This window comes from Gossypium hirsutum, chromosome D12 (assembly GCF_007990345.1).
Source record: "Gossypium hirsutum isolate 1008001.06 chromosome D12, Gossypium_hirsutum_v2.1, whole genome shotgun sequence".
Taxonomy (NCBI): Eukaryota; Viridiplantae; Streptophyta; class Magnoliopsida; order Malvales; family Malvaceae; genus Gossypium; species Gossypium hirsutum.
This window is the reverse complement of record NC_053448.1, coordinates 8914127-8926884: the sequence shown is the minus strand read 5'-3', so window position 1 is coordinate 8926884 and position 12758 is coordinate 8914127. Positions and strand designations below refer to the sequence as shown.

Below are 12758 nucleotides of genomic sequence, written 5' to 3'. Positions count from 1 at the left end.
TATTAAACGGTGGAAATTGTTTTTCAACGTTAATATTGTAACATTAATTGGAAAGATTGGATACTTATTAATTTCGTCAAACCGTAAAATAATACTAACGTCTGTGCATACAAACCTTAAATATATTGTTTCTATTATAAATTCTTGTAAATATATGACTACATATTGAAATTTCTTATAATTAAAATATATATTTCTTACGGAAGAATTGCTTTCTTGCAATAAATGCAATTTCAGTTCAAAACTTTAAAATCAGATAAAAATTATGCAAGGGTAAAATAAAATACTATAATGCAATTCATTTAAAAATATTATTATGAAATTTATACTCTCTTTTTAATAAAAAAATTTCAGGGTAATTATTTGAGATACAGAGTTAAAATTTTCCCACATAACTTATTAATTATTTATTCTTTTAAATATAATTTTTTAAATTTATACTTCACATAGGATAATTATTATATATGACATAATATATGTTAACTTTTTTACCTGTGGGATACACAATTTAGTTACATCTATTAATAAAAAAACTGATTCAGACTTTAAATTTTATATAAGTTTATAAATACAATCAATATAAATTTTACTGAACATGAATGAATTTACGTAATTGCCATCTATAGGTATATTTTAAATTAATTGTGATTATATTTGTAGGAATAAAATATTTCAAAACATAGTAGAAGCAGTATTTTTTTTTTCAAAATTTACTACATTAATTTTGTCATTGACTGTAATACATTAAAAGACATAATATCTGTAATTTTATTTTTTAAATAGATAGAAAGATAGAAAGATCATATATGTATAAAGAAATTAAAATATATTACTTTTAATTTATGAATTGTATTTTTAATAAATTTTTATTAATAGATTTTTAAAAATAAAAGTAAATAATTTAATCTTTTATTAAATATAGGTATAATCCACAGTCATATATCTTTTCTTGGACTAAAAATTGTATCTTATTTAAAGTAATTTTTTAAAAATATATATAAAAAATTAATTATTATTTTTCTAAAATTACAGTAATTTTTTATTCGAAGAAGAAATTTAAAAAAAAAAGAAATAATATGATTTTTTTTTTACAAATTTGGGGAAAAAATAGTGTAGTTTGTAAAAGAATTAGATATTTGAATTTGAATAACATAAAACAATATTAAAATTTGTGCATTAATACGAAAATAAAATCATATATACACTTATAAAAGAGTAAAAGGACTAAATATAAATGATAAAATTGTAGGACACAATTTTTAATTAAAAATAATATTAAATTTACCTCAAAACTATATTTATCTAGAATTTTAGATTTTACCATAATAAAAAATCATAAAGGGATATAACAAGGTAAAATGACAAAATAAATAAATGATAGACAGTTTGTAGTCAAGATATTGATTATAGACATGGTCCCAATCCGATGTAGAGCAATAACTGAATCCTTTTGCTAGCACCATTCTATCGATTTTGCATGCATGATAACAAACCACAAAGCTTCCTCTCTCGCAGACCAGTCTAAAATATTGGGATTAAATCACGAAATATTAGGTTGTAGTTTTCTGGTATTTTTCATCCTTGTATGCCCAATCAAAAGGGTCTGAGGAATAATAATGTAGACTAAAGAAAAGAGTGATAGCTTCGTCAATATTTATAATCGATACATGTTGTTTGATAAACTGAAAAATTAAGTGTTGAAAATTGAAGTACTGAATTCAAGTTATAAAACATGTTAGATAAATTACTTAAAAGTTATTACAAAATATAATTAGATTGTTTGATAAATATAGATTTTAAATTAATATATATTCGACCTTTTATCTTTCATTTTTAAACATTTCACTTCATTCTAAGTAAAAGTCAAAATCTGAAAATAAAGTTTAATTTTATATGATAATATAATATTAAAATAAATAAAATAAAATTGGAGTAATTGAAAATATTCTCCATTAAGTGGTAAGTAGCTCTTATTTACTTATCATTTTCATACTTTTTATAGAAAATTTTTATTGGATTGTTTTTATTTTGGATCAAACATGTGTATTAAATAATTGAAAATATTAATTTTCAATGGATTTAATATTTTCAACAGTTTATCAAACAAGACCTAAATCAAAAATAATTGTTGGGATATTTTTCAAATTTATTTATTTTAACTAAAAAATAATTGTTAGAATAATTTTCGTTTTAAAATTATTTCAAATTTACTTATCTTATAAAAACAATTTTAAAAGATAAAATAATTATTTTCGTTTAAAATAATAAAGTTGAGTGTAAAATGAAATAAATTTTAAAGCGGAAGTTGGTAACTGAGTACATCCTAGTGTCACGGGACAGTGTCACGGGACAAAGTGTAAAGCCCGTGACCATGGCACAGGATGCGCCTCATGGAGGTCTATCGATTAGATGGGGATCATTTAGCCCATGAGAACTAGCTCAATTCCAAGAACTGTTGGAGAAGCCTATCAGATTGAAGCCTGGTTCACCCAATAATGAAGATACAGCAACATAGGCTATTTTTAGTAAATATGGGAAACATATCTTGTAGATTTGATTTGATATGATGTAATCTTGTAAATTCCTAAAATTAATCTCATCCATTGATGTAATTTGATCTTGACCGTAGGTTTTAGGAGAGCTCAACTATAAATAGAAAGCCTCCCCCTCATTTGTATCTCATCCATTGTAAGTTGAATTCTTAAGAGTAATAGAATTCTTTGAGCATCTACTCAAACATTTTGTATGCATTCTTTCTGTGGCTTTCTGTTGTTCTTTTGTAGCTTCTTTGGGCACAATTGCTTCCGCTATACAAATTGGTGCCTTAGAGAAATTCTAAAAGAATCCTCACTTTTTGGAGTAAAGGCTGACTTAGGCGAGTTTGGAGCAAATGGATCGCCTAAGGCCACACAGATCACGAAACGAAAGATCTAGCCTCTTGACAAGTGGTATCCAAGCTATTGGTTGAGAAGGCATCATTGGGATGTTGAAAGAAGTTGTTGATCAGAATGAGCCAATGGAGACCCATGGGAGGGCCAAAAAAGCAATTCGTTTGAGGAACTTGCTGTCAGCTTTGGAAAATTGAGTGGGTAATCTCGAGGAGTTCGTGGGGGACATAAAGAAGACGCTTGAGTTGGTCGAGGGACACACAGATGGGTTTCACTCAATGGAAGAGCAATTCAGAGAATTTGTATTGGATTCTCTCGATGCCAATGCGAAAAAGATGAATGGATATGTCAATTCCACTACGGAAAAGCTGGCAGAGAGGGATGATACTCTCGAGGATATGGTGCTAGCCATGAAGAAGGAAATCGAAGAGCTTAAGGGGAGCTCACGATTTACAAAACTACTTTGAGCAATGGGATGTTGACTTCCAGGCCGAAGCAACAAGCAATGGATGTTCCCAAACTAGATAAGTTTAAGGGTGCAAGGTCTACAAGAGATGTGGACAGCTTCTTGTGGAAAATAAAACAATACTTCCGAGCAATAAGCATCGAGGATGATGTCATTAAGGTAAACACAACTTCAATTTATTTACTGATGTGGCTCTCTTGTGGTGGCGTCGTAGGTCTACGGATGAGAAACGTGGTGGGTATACAATTGTGACTTGGGAGGAGTTCCAAATAGAGTTGAAAAAGCAGTTTTACCCACAGTATGCTGAGAAGTTGGCTCGGGCTAAGTTGCATCGTCTTACATAACAAGGCACTGTTCAAGAGTATGTTCAGGCATTTAGTGAGCTGATGCTTCAAATCTCTGACTTGAGCGAGAAAGAAGCATTCTATTGGTTCAAAGATGGGTTAAAGTCGTGGGCAAAACATGAGTTGCGTAGGCAAGGAATCATCAAACTTATTGTAACCATGGCCGAAATAGAGTCTTTTGTTGAGCTTGGTCCAAAAAAAGACAAGTTCGAGTCGTCTAATCCCAATGGAAAGGGTAATAGTGAGAGGAACCATGAGAAAGACAAATAGGGACATAGCAACAATAGAAACAGTACCAATAGCACCAATGGCAATGGGAAACCGTGAGATGCGAAGTGGGGATCCAAAATACAAGGGACAAGGGGAAGAAGATAAAATGCTTCTTTTTTTAAGGACCACACATGGCGCGAAAATGTTTGAAAAAATCGATGATTTCGACTATCGAAAAAAAGATGAGCCGGAAGAAGCGAAGCCTGTTGAGAAAAAGACATCGAGGGTCAATTCGATGGTGCTCTTTCCAAGGAACAGGGATGGTAGAGAAGGTTTAATGTTTGTGGACATCAATATTGCAGGTCAAAAGCGGAGTGCTCTTGTTGATATGGGAGCATCGAACTTGTTTATATCAGAAAAAGCTGCGGAAAAACTTGGTATCTCGATTAGGAAATCGAATAAGATCAAGACGGTAAATTCTAATGAGGCCCCAACTGTGGGAGTAGTTCAAAATATGGAACTACAAATCGGTGAATGGAAAGGTAAGGAAGAATTTAAAGTAATTCACTTAGATGATTACAGGGAAGTGATTGGCTTAAATTTCCTTGACAAGATTCAAGCAGTTCTGTATCCATGGGCTGATCAAATTCATATTGTCACCGGTCTGTTATCAAAAATTATTGTGCCGGTGCATCGAGATATGAAGGTTGGGACCAAGGTGTTGTCATCAATCTAACTAGTTGAAGATGTTTCATATGAAAGAAACATTAACTCGATAGAACAGAATGCTACAAAAGCCCTTTTAGAAAAGTTAGTGGAGCATAAGACCGATATGAGGCCTATAGAGCCGCCACCTTTGGGAAAGATGGGTTGTGTATCGAACTTCGAAGGGAAAGAAACAATGCAAAAATAGTTGAAACGAGTAAAAGATGCGAGAGTCAAGGGGATTCCAATGGGAACATGTCAAAATTTGGGCAAGTTAGAGCGGAGACTTCTTACCAACAAAATATACTAACGAGTGCAACGGCTCAAGTAAAGAGGCGACAGAAGTCGAGGCAAAGGTTCCGAAGGAAGGGACAACTCGATCGCAAGACAAGCCGGAAAGAAGCCAAGGCAACGAGAGAGTTCCAAGGTGAATCAAGTTAGTGTCATTCGGAAGTCGCAATGAGGGCGTTGCCAAACTAGGTGGGGGAGAATGTCACGGGCCAAAGTGTAAAGCCCATGACCATGGCACAGGATACATCCCATGGAGGCCTATCGATTAGATGGGGATTATTTAGCCCATGAGAGTTGGCCCAATTCCAAGAACTATTAGAGAAGCCTGCTAGATTGAAGCCTAGTTGGCCTGATAATGAAGATATGGTAACATAGGCTATTTTCAATAAATATGGGAATCATATCTTGTAGATTTGATTTGATATGATGTAATCTTGTAAATCCCTAAAATCAAGGGATAAGCTAAACTTGTCCATCGATGTAATTTGATCTTGGTTATCACTTTTGCACCCTTAATTAGCCCCTCTTGTGATGCTAAACGTAGAAATGCAGACAATCCCTCAATACCAAAAAAAAAAAAGAAATAAGAACGAGCTTAGTGGATCCCCCTGATGTAACCCTTACATAGAATTAATAAGGCCTCTAGGTCGTCCATCTAACACGATAGAATAGCTGACAGTCTGAACATATTTCATGATCAACTTGACCCAATTTTCCTCGAATCCCAGTTTTCACATAACATCTTTAATTAAGTTTTATTCTATTCTATCATAGGCTTTGCTCATATCAAGTTTGAGCGCAAAAGCCCCACTTCTTTCTCTAACCTTCTTCTATAAAGAGTGCAACAACTCAAAAGCCACAATGACATTATCAGTAATCAACCTTCTTGGCACAAACACACTCTGCGCCTCGTCAATGTAGTGCAACATTATCATTTGCATTCTGTGCACAATAGCCTTAGTCATAATTTTAAGCAAGACATTACACAAACTTATCGGCTTAAAATGTGTCATATTAACAGGGTTCAACCTCTTCGATATAAGAATAATATTTGTATGATTAATTTCTAACAAAGAGCCCTCATTATTCAAAATATCCAAACAATAAGCACCGACATTCGTACCTATAATGTGCCAAAACTGTTGATAAAACAGAGCTAGCAAGCCATCTTTCCCTGGTGCCTTTGTAGGATGCATACTTTGTACCACTGCCTCAATTTCTTCTGCTGTGAATCATAAATTTAAAAAGTCATTCATGCCTTCAGTAACATGAGTCGAATTTTTAATCAATCCATATTCAAACGTGAAGACTTTCGCACATCCCTAGCCTATCTCACTAAATCCCTTCCAACCAACCGAAGTCTGTCAGGAACCAATTCCTCTGCATTACTCTTTAAGAATCTACACTGCTTCAAATTTAAAACCTCAATACAAATTTTCTTGTCCTATCATTTCACCACAAGTGCTAATTCAGATAGGACAATGATCAGAAATCGAATGATCAAAGTGACTCAAGCTATAATTGGGGAATAAATCTTTCCATCCCGGAGTAGACACCCCTTTATCCAACCTTTCTCGAATATTGTTACTAGCTAGTCTCCCACGTTCCTATGTAAACTATTGCCTCTCATAGCCCACATCCTACAAATCACAATCATCAAGGATCGAGCAAAAAGCTTCTATAGACCATTCATCAGTCAACCTTCCCCCTTGTTTCTTATGGGAATACATAATTTCGTTGAAATCCCCATAACTAACCACAGGTTCCATTATCATATGCAAGATTTCTTAACAAATCCCATGAATAATGCCTTAGATTTTCCATCGGATGTCCATAAAACCCAGTAAATTGCCACCTAATGTCTTCCAGTTCCCCCTCCATTGTCACATCAATATGATTCATCAAAAATCTTCTTAACACTACTTTAACTCCTTGCTTCCATCCTAAAGATAACCCTTATTTGTTTCTTCACTACTAACATCTATTCCCTCCACCATCCCCCATGTCCTCAGAACTTTCTCTATTTTTAAACTATGTAGCTTAATTTCCATAAAAAACCACATCGAAATTAGTCTCCTTCAATATATGCCAAAGGCGATACCTTGATCAGGGATTCCCCAGTCCCCGAACATTCCAGCATAAGATTTCCATTGCAACCGGCTGCCCTACCTACAGAGCAAGTTGATATCTCAGAATCAGAAACATAAAAAGTCCATCAGTGGGTTTCCCCAAATCTATTTAATTAGAAACTAAAGAAAATCGAGAATTACGTTGACGCTTCTTTCCCTCTCCAATCTCCATAAAGCAATCCTCCTCTCCCAACTCCTTATTTGAATCCATATTCTCTATTCCAATAATGCCAATGTCCAGCTTCCTTCCATATTCAACCCAAGATTAGCCCTCACTTGAAGCAAAAAATCCCTATTTCAAAACAGACCCTGTATATTCACTAACTCCTCAGTTGTCCCTTTACCCAACGATTTCTACAATTCTTTAATTTGTGGCCCTTTTCCCTTCTCCATTCTCCTATAACCAAGGACTAGTCACTACTATTTCTCTTTTTAGTATTATTTTAATCGAAACATCCCACTCAAATACCAATTTTTTTCCCATTAACAATCCTGGCTGGGCAAAATCTCTTATATTGTCCCAATCGGCCATACAGAAAGCAAAATACTGAAAGTTTTTCATATTAGAATCGCTCGTAAATGAACCATTTGCTCCCTAGAATAAGCTTATTCTGCCTCATCAGTGGATTTTTCACATCAATCCTGACACGAATTCGCATATAACCCCTATACCTTTTATTCAGTGACTTTCGCATCATACTCTAAAATTACCCCAAAAAACCTCTAAATTGCCTAGCCATCATTTCTGACATTAATCCCGTTTGAAGATCATAAATCTAGACCCAAAAATCAACCCAAAATAATGGCACAACCATGAGATCCTCCCCTTCCTTTAATCGATGAAAAAGTAGTAAATGGTTGTTGAACGTCTAGGGACTTCCATCCAAGAACCTGTCAAGACCAATCTCATAGTAAAATTGAAAGAGAAACCACTTCTCACCCATATCAGTAATCGTAACACCCCTATGAGGGTGCCATAAATTCACCAAATGAGTGCGCATCACTTGCCGTCAAGAAGCTACCCACCACACTCAAATTCACTACCTACTCTCTCACTTCCTCCTCCAGATCTACTTTCCATGCCTCCTCCTCCCTACCAATAAGTAAAAGCATTGACAAGCCTTCTTCTACCCTTCAATCATCGCCATCAATAGCGTCCTCTTCGTCTTACCCACCGCAAAAACCACCACTAAGAGATTTATTTTGAATAGAAAACCTTCCATATTTAAGTGTAAAAGAAATCATTGGATGAATAAAATAATATAGTTAATTCCTGAAAAAATAAATAAAATAATATAGTTAATTTATTTGGTTATAAAATTAAAGTTTAAAATGACTTGTTAAAGATATTACCAAATACATTAACTATATTATAGTTTTTTTTATCTTTCTAATCAAATTATTTAAATTTACAATATTATTATTTTAAAATATATTTAAATTAATTAGTGAAATTAATCCTTGGATTAATATATATTTACTTAGTTTTAATAATTTGGATATTAGTTTTGTTTTGAATGATTAGCTATATTTATTTTATGATATAAAATGATTTAATAGCATATAAATTAATATTTTGAAAGAATAAATTGGTTAGAAAGATATAAAACATATTTTTTTAAAATTATGAAATTAAATGAATAATGAAATTAAATAAATTATTTTAAAAAAATAAGAAAAAGAGAAATGTACAACTTCTTACAATATTTTTAATATTTTTTTAAAATTTAAAAATTAATTAAATGTTGAAATGTGATCACGTCAGTAAAATTAACAAACAAACATTGTGATTATTTTTTATAAAAGTAAAAATAAAACAAAATTTTTATAAAGTTAGAAATGTAAATGAGATTAATAAGAGTGTATACTAGAAATAAAACCGTATAAGAAATTGGTTTCTCAAATAAAAAATGATTTCTTTATTTATTATACTGTAATAGATGATAAGTATGAGATTAATGCAAATTATGAGAAAAGAAAATATATAAAAGAAATCCCTTCAAAACCGTTGGCTGATGAGCTCGTGAAGCGCCCACAGTCCCAACATTCAAATCCGGAAACCGGTTACCGGTTTTCGCCTTCCCTCTTTTAAAGTGGTTTTGGAATCAACACGAACCTCCCGAAAACCAGGAGCCTTTTTCTATATTATTTTATTCTGTTTTTCTTTAATTAAAATAAAACAGGGGCTCCCACTTCACCCCCTCTACCTCATATGTGGCGATTCGACAGCACTCTGATGCCTGTACGTGTCTGCCACGCGCTACTCTCTTCCTTTCTCAATTTTTGGACCCATTTGCATGGCATCCCCTACCTTTTTCACCACCTGTCCTTATATTCAAGTATCCGTTTTACCCTTTAGAAAGCAGTAACACATCGAGAGCAAGTGGGGGTAATCGAGTAAAAATGAGTTGTGCATCGATTTCCCCGAGAGGGAGTTACGTTCCGCAAATATTTAGGTTGTCCTACGCAGAAGGGACAGTACATTAAGTACGCATCCAATGGGGATTTGAAGTTGGATTCCTTAATTGGGAGTGAGTTGCACGAGTGAGAGGGTGAGAGTAGTGAAATAGCAAAAGTATTTAAAAACATAGCAGTACCATGTTTTTATTGTTTTTTAAAGCCAACCTCCTTGAATGTGGAAACCAGCGTTTTGGAAATTAAAACAACTGCGTTCCCCTGGTCCTATACCTGAAAACCCAGCGGCCATTTTTTCCTAAAAGAATATATCTTATTTTTATATTTTCCTTTTCCGCTTCCCTTAAATACTCCTACTTCCCTCTTTTCTTCAACCCCCCCCCCAAATTTTCTCTCTTCTTTCTCCAACTTCTCAAAATGCGCATGAGTTGTAATGGATGCCGGATTCTTCGCAAGGGCTGCAGTGAAAATTGTAGCATCAGGCCCTGTTTACAATGGATCAAGAGCCCTGAATCCCAAGCAAACGCCACCGTCTTTCTAGCCAAGTTCTATGGCCGTGCTGGCCTTATGAACCTCATCAACGCCGGCCCCGAACACCTCCGCCCTGGTGAGTTTCACTTTCCTTTCACACATCTGCTCTATTTATTTTTTAATTTACATTATTTTTAGATTACTGTCTTTTCTTCCACTGATTTCTTTTCCCTATTTATTCAGCTATTTTTAGGTCGTTATTATACGAGGCTTGTGGGCGGATAGTGAACCCGATATACGGTTCTGTCGGCTTATTATGGTCCGGAAGCTGGCAGCTTTGTCAAGCCGCCGTAGAAGCTGTGCTAAAAGGTGCTCCGATCACGCCGATTGCGTCAGAAGCCGCTGCGAATGGTCAAGGGCCGCCTCTAAAAGCTTACGACATTCGTCATGTTTCCAAAGATGAAAACTCTGCAGCCTCTAACGATGTCCAACGAGTTAAGACCCGGTGCCGAGTTAAAAGAACTTTGAAGCCGAAGGTGAATAACCCGGTCTTAGAGGAGGAGAACCGCAGCTCGGAACCACCCGAACCGCGGTGTTACGCGGATGAAGGGTTCGAGGGAAACCGGTCGACGAGTCACGAGTCCTCGCTGAGTCACCAATCTGAGTTGGCTGTTATGGATGGGGAAAGTAAAGAAACCGAAAGTATGATCTCAGAGGAAACAGTGGCGGCTTCGCGGCTGTTTCCGGCGGAGCCGGAGTTCGGAGGTAAGGTGTCGGAAGAAAGGGCGGTGGAGGGAAGCAGCGAGGTTGGGCTGGAGTTGACGCTGGGGTTTAAACCGGTGGTGTCACGTGCTTGTCAGGTGGTGGTGCCCGTAAAGAAAAGGAGAGTGGAGGCATACGGCACGTTCGAAGATGGTCAAACGTGTAAGGTTGAGCTGGGTCTTGACTATCCGGCGGCTTAAATGGCTTTTATAAAAGGAAAAAGAAAAGGATAGTTTGTTCCCAGTTTTGGCGGCTCGTTTCCGGCTTTTGTTTATTTTACATAGAAGAGTTGTGGGTGTTTTTTTTTTTTTTGTAATTTCCTTTTTCCCATTATGTAAACAAAAGAAATAGTTTACATGAGTAGAAATGGTAAATTTTATAGGGGGAATCATAAAGATTTTATTTCTTCTCAACGATTGAACTATACCAAAATTTATAAAACAAACTGGGACCTTGTATTTACTCCTATTTTCGTCATTTATCCTTAAATTCATAATAATAATAATGTGGCATTTCTAAAATTTGTGTAATAACATATTTAATTTTCTTACATAATTCAATAAATTTAATTCTGAGCAAAGCTGAGTTGAGAGCCATGTGTCCACAATTTAATTTGATAATTTATATAAATATATTTATAATTATTTATTTATATAGATCATTTATGTCAAGTTTTAATATTGTACTATTTATTTTATGTAAAAACTTCTGTATTGTATATAAAACTTTTGATTGAATTTAAACACCAACTTAAATACCATTTTACATAAACAACGAATACTATTATTAAAGTTTTTTTTTTAATAATTTACATCAAAATTTTAAAATAATTTATTTAAAAATACAATACTAAGGTAGAAAAGCCTCAACCATTACACAAAGAAAATGTTCCTCTTTTTGTAGTTTAATAAATTTATAAATATATTTGTTGTTAAAAACATTCACCTACACAATAGGTATAATATATTTTAGAATTAATAAAAATAGTATTCTAGATCCATTTGATAGATATATTTGATCGTTTAAAATTATATACACTTAACAAGTATAATTGTATTAAAAAAATTTAATATTTGAATTGTTAAAATATTAATTATATTAAAAATAACATAAACGCGTCAAAAAATCAATATTTGGACTACACTAGTATAACCCTATCCTTTATATTAATATATTTTTATATTATAATTGAGTTAGTATTAAGTACACTTGTAGTGTCTTTTTTTATTTTACAAGTAGTCTTAAAATTTGTCATTTTAAATATTTATTTTTTAATATTTTACTATACCTTACAGAACATTTCTCAACCCCTAACCCTATTTGTGGAGTCTAAGAGTTTCACTGATAGTATACTAAATATTTTTTCAATTATAATCATATTTAAAATGTTATATATATTTATATGATTTTCAAAATGGCTTAATAAATTTTATATTTATTCCTCAAAAATATATATTACAAGTAGACTAGATCATGACCTAAGTCACCTGCTCAAGCTCGAAGGCCCGTCTAAAAGTGGGAGTGTTTGGGAAAAATATAGGCTCGAAAAATAGGCTTGGACAAAAAATAAGGCTCGTTACCTAAACAGGTCGGGCCTCGAGTAAGATGTTTTTGGCCCAGGCCCTGCTCGACACGACCCAAATAAGCCTAAACTTTCTTTTTTGTTGTTGTTTTGCTATCATTTCATTGATGTTTTATTGTCATTTCACTATTATATTGCAACTATTTTGTTGTGATTGTTTAGATATTGTATAAATCTTATTTTATTGTTAATTTTGCTAATATTTTAGAGGCATTTGCATGCTAAGTTGCAACTATCTTAGTGTTATTTAAGTATAAAGACTTTTTTTTATTGTATTTTCAATTTGTTGGAAAACATTTGTTTTGACATTTTTAATGTATTTGATGTATTATATTTAAAAAATTATATAAAAAATAATCTAAAAAAATCAATACGGGCAGATTGTGTTGGGCTCGGGTTTAACATTTTTAATCAAGGTTGTGCCTGGGCAGAACTTTAGGTCCATTTTTAGGGTTGGGCCTAAAATTTTGTATTGGCTCAACCCATGATCAAGTC

The 12758-nt window shown here is 33.6% G+C and overlaps 1 protein-coding gene across 1 annotated transcript; it reads left to right on the top strand.

Annotated features, from left to right (window-relative positions):
- The first annotated feature begins 9673 nt into the window (after positions 1-9673).
- Positions 9674-11069, top strand: LOC107942734 (LOB domain-containing protein 41). Its single transcript, XM_016876456.2, has 2 exons — positions 9674-10055; positions 10163-11069. Exons 1-2 carry the CDS (start codon positions 9866-9868, stop codon positions 10879-10881), a joined length of 909 nt encoding a protein of 302 aa, XP_016731945.2. The 5' UTR covers positions 9674-9865; the 3' UTR covers positions 10882-11069.
- The last annotated feature ends 1689 nt before the right edge of the window (positions 11070-12758 follow it).

Bases quoted from the DNA above. Each gene is read 5' to 3' on its own strand.
- LOC107942734 (XM_016876456.2), top strand. From the start codon at position 9,866: ATGCGCATGAGTTGTAATGGATGCCGGATTCTTCGCAAGGGCTGCAGT. The intron at 10,056-10,162 runs GTGAGTTTCACT...CTATTTATTCAG, and splicing joins CCCCGAACACCTCCGCCCTG to CTATTTTTAGGTCGTTATTA.